At 41.2% G+C, this 2,500-nt stretch overlaps 1 protein-coding gene across 1 annotated transcript in view; it reads right to left on the bottom strand.

Moving 5' to 3' along the window:
- Positions 1–2,500, bottom strand: part of dcc (DCC netrin 1 receptor) — a 670,683-nt gene that overhangs the window by 70,396 nt on the left and 597,787 nt on the right. The window contains 1 exon segment of the mRNA XM_046305873.1: positions 27–183. Coding sequence (XP_046161829.1) covers positions 27–183 — 157 coding nt within the window.

The raw sequence follows: 2,500 nt of genomic DNA on the forward strand, positions 1-2,500 counted from the left end.
GATAATGAAGAGGCAATCCTACTCACTTTCTCTGTTGTGCGGAGGAGCGCCTGGTGCATATGAGCGCTACTATGATGACCACTACCACAGTAACGGCTCCCACGGAGACCACGATGATGACCAGGAGGTTGCTGTTCTTCTGGGGCGTCACACTGCCGTGAGGAGGACGCATCTGACCAATGTCTGCAATACAACAGGGACAGGAAATAAGACCATCTGACCAATGTCTGAATTACAACAGGGACAGGAAATAAGCACATCTGACCAATGTCTGAATTACAACAGGGACAGGAAATAAGACCATCTGACCAATGTCTGAATTACAACAGGGACAGGAAATAAGCACATCTGACCAATGTCTGAATTACAACAGGGACAGGAAATAAGACCATCTGACCAATGTCTGAATTACAACAGGGACAGGAAATAAGACCATCTGACCAATGTCTGAATTAAGACCATCTGACCAATGTCTGAATTACAACAGGGACAGGAAATAAGACCATCTGACCAATGTCTGAATTACAACAGGGACAGGAAATAAGCACATCTGACCAATGTCTGCAATACAACAGGGACAGGAAATAAGACCATCTGACCAATGTCTGAACTACAACAGGGACAGGAAATAGGAACTTCAAATGAGCGTAAAACATTTTATATTCTAATGACAACATTTAATTAATGCAAATTACACACAAGTCATTAATTTCATATGCTGCTCACATAGTATCCCTTCAAATTATATGACCCTTAACTTGAAGCTTTAAAAGACTGTTCAACGAGTTCCCAATACAACCCACTGGATATTTCCTTCCTCAGTTCCTTTCTACATCTCTGGTTCTCCAAAATACATGTTGGCCTTGGGATGAAAGGCTGGAAAGCTCTGTTTCTCCGGTCCGGAGCTTTGAACAGCTGACGATCCCCAAGGAACACTCCATTCAGATCAAGGACCAACCTAATAGGTTACAACCACTCTGTTCTCTATGCCAAAACTATTTCCACTCATTCACAACAACGGGCCAAAGGGGTTTGGCCTCCCCAGAGAGAGACATACTTCAACATAGCTATTGTACATAGTTAAAGTGGCAATCTGGGATTACATGTTTGATACATCCATTTTTTGGGAAGTTGAAAATAATGACTGACGAAAAGTGTTGGTGCTTCTACACCTGCATTGCTTGCTGTTTGGGGGGTTTTAGGCTGGGTTTCTGTACTGCACGTTGAGATATCAGCTGATGACCGAAGGGCTATATAAATACATTTGATTTAATTTGACTCGTTTGTTGTTGTTTAAATCCCAGATTCCCCCCTTTAAGTGTGTTCCTCTATAGAGAGAGAGAGAGATGTAATGTGAATGGCTTGACAATAGCTAATGAATGCTACCTGCACCCTGTAGCTCGTGTCTGGTGAATGCACCAATTTGTAAGTCGCTCTGGATAAGAGCGTCTGCTAAATGACTTATTAAATGTAAATGTAAATGGAAGAGGGTATGCTAATGCTATTGCTAATAGTATAGTGAACTCTGTGGCAGCGATGCTAATGTTAAAGCTAATGCTATTGCTAATAGTATAGTGAACTCTGTGGCAGCGATGCTAATGTTAAAGCTAATGCTATTGCTAATAGTATAGTGAACTCTGTGGCAGCGATGCTAATGTTAAAGCTAATGCTATTGCTAATAGTATAGTGAACTCTGTGGCAGCGATGCTAATGTTAAAGCTAATACTATTGCTAATAGTATAGTGAACTCTGTGGCAGCGATGCTAATGTTAAAGCTAATGCTATTGCTAATAGTATAGTGAACTCTGTGGCAGCGATGCTAATGTTAAAGCTAATACTATTGCTAATAGTATAGTGAACTCTGTGGCAGCGATGCTAATGTTAAAGCTAATACTATTGCTAATAGTATAGTGAACTCTGTGGCAGCGATGCTAATGTTAAAGCTAATGCTAAAATCTGTCAATGTATCCTTGAGCAAGGGGCTTAACCTTAATTTCATCCAGGGGCGCTGTACTACTATGGCTGACTATGGCTAAAACAACACATTCCCCTGCACCTATCTGGTGTATGTGACAATAAAACATACACAGTATATACTTTTGTTATTATTGTACAAAGCTAGTGCAATGGTCTAATTTATTTTACTAGGCAAGTCAGAACAAATTCTTATTTTCAATGACGGCCTAGGCCACATCTACCTGTCATTACTACAGTCCAACCCAATCCTACCTGTCATTACTACAGTCCCACCCACTTCTACCTGTCATTACTACAGTCCCACCTACTTCTACCTGTCATTACTACAGTCCCACCCAATCCTACCTGTCATTAAAACAGTCCCACCCAATCCTACCCGTCATTACTACAGTCCCACCCACATCTACCTGTCATTACTACAGTCCCACCCACTTCTACATGGCATTACTACAGCCCCACTCAATCCTACCTGTCATTATTTGATCAAGACATGAAAATCACAACCTGTCACTAAACTTGGTCA

This window comes from Oncorhynchus gorbuscha, linkage group LG16 (genome assembly GCF_021184085.1).
Source record: "Oncorhynchus gorbuscha isolate QuinsamMale2020 ecotype Even-year linkage group LG16, OgorEven_v1.0, whole genome shotgun sequence".
Taxonomy (NCBI): domain Eukaryota; kingdom Metazoa; phylum Chordata; class Actinopteri; order Salmoniformes; family Salmonidae; genus Oncorhynchus; species Oncorhynchus gorbuscha.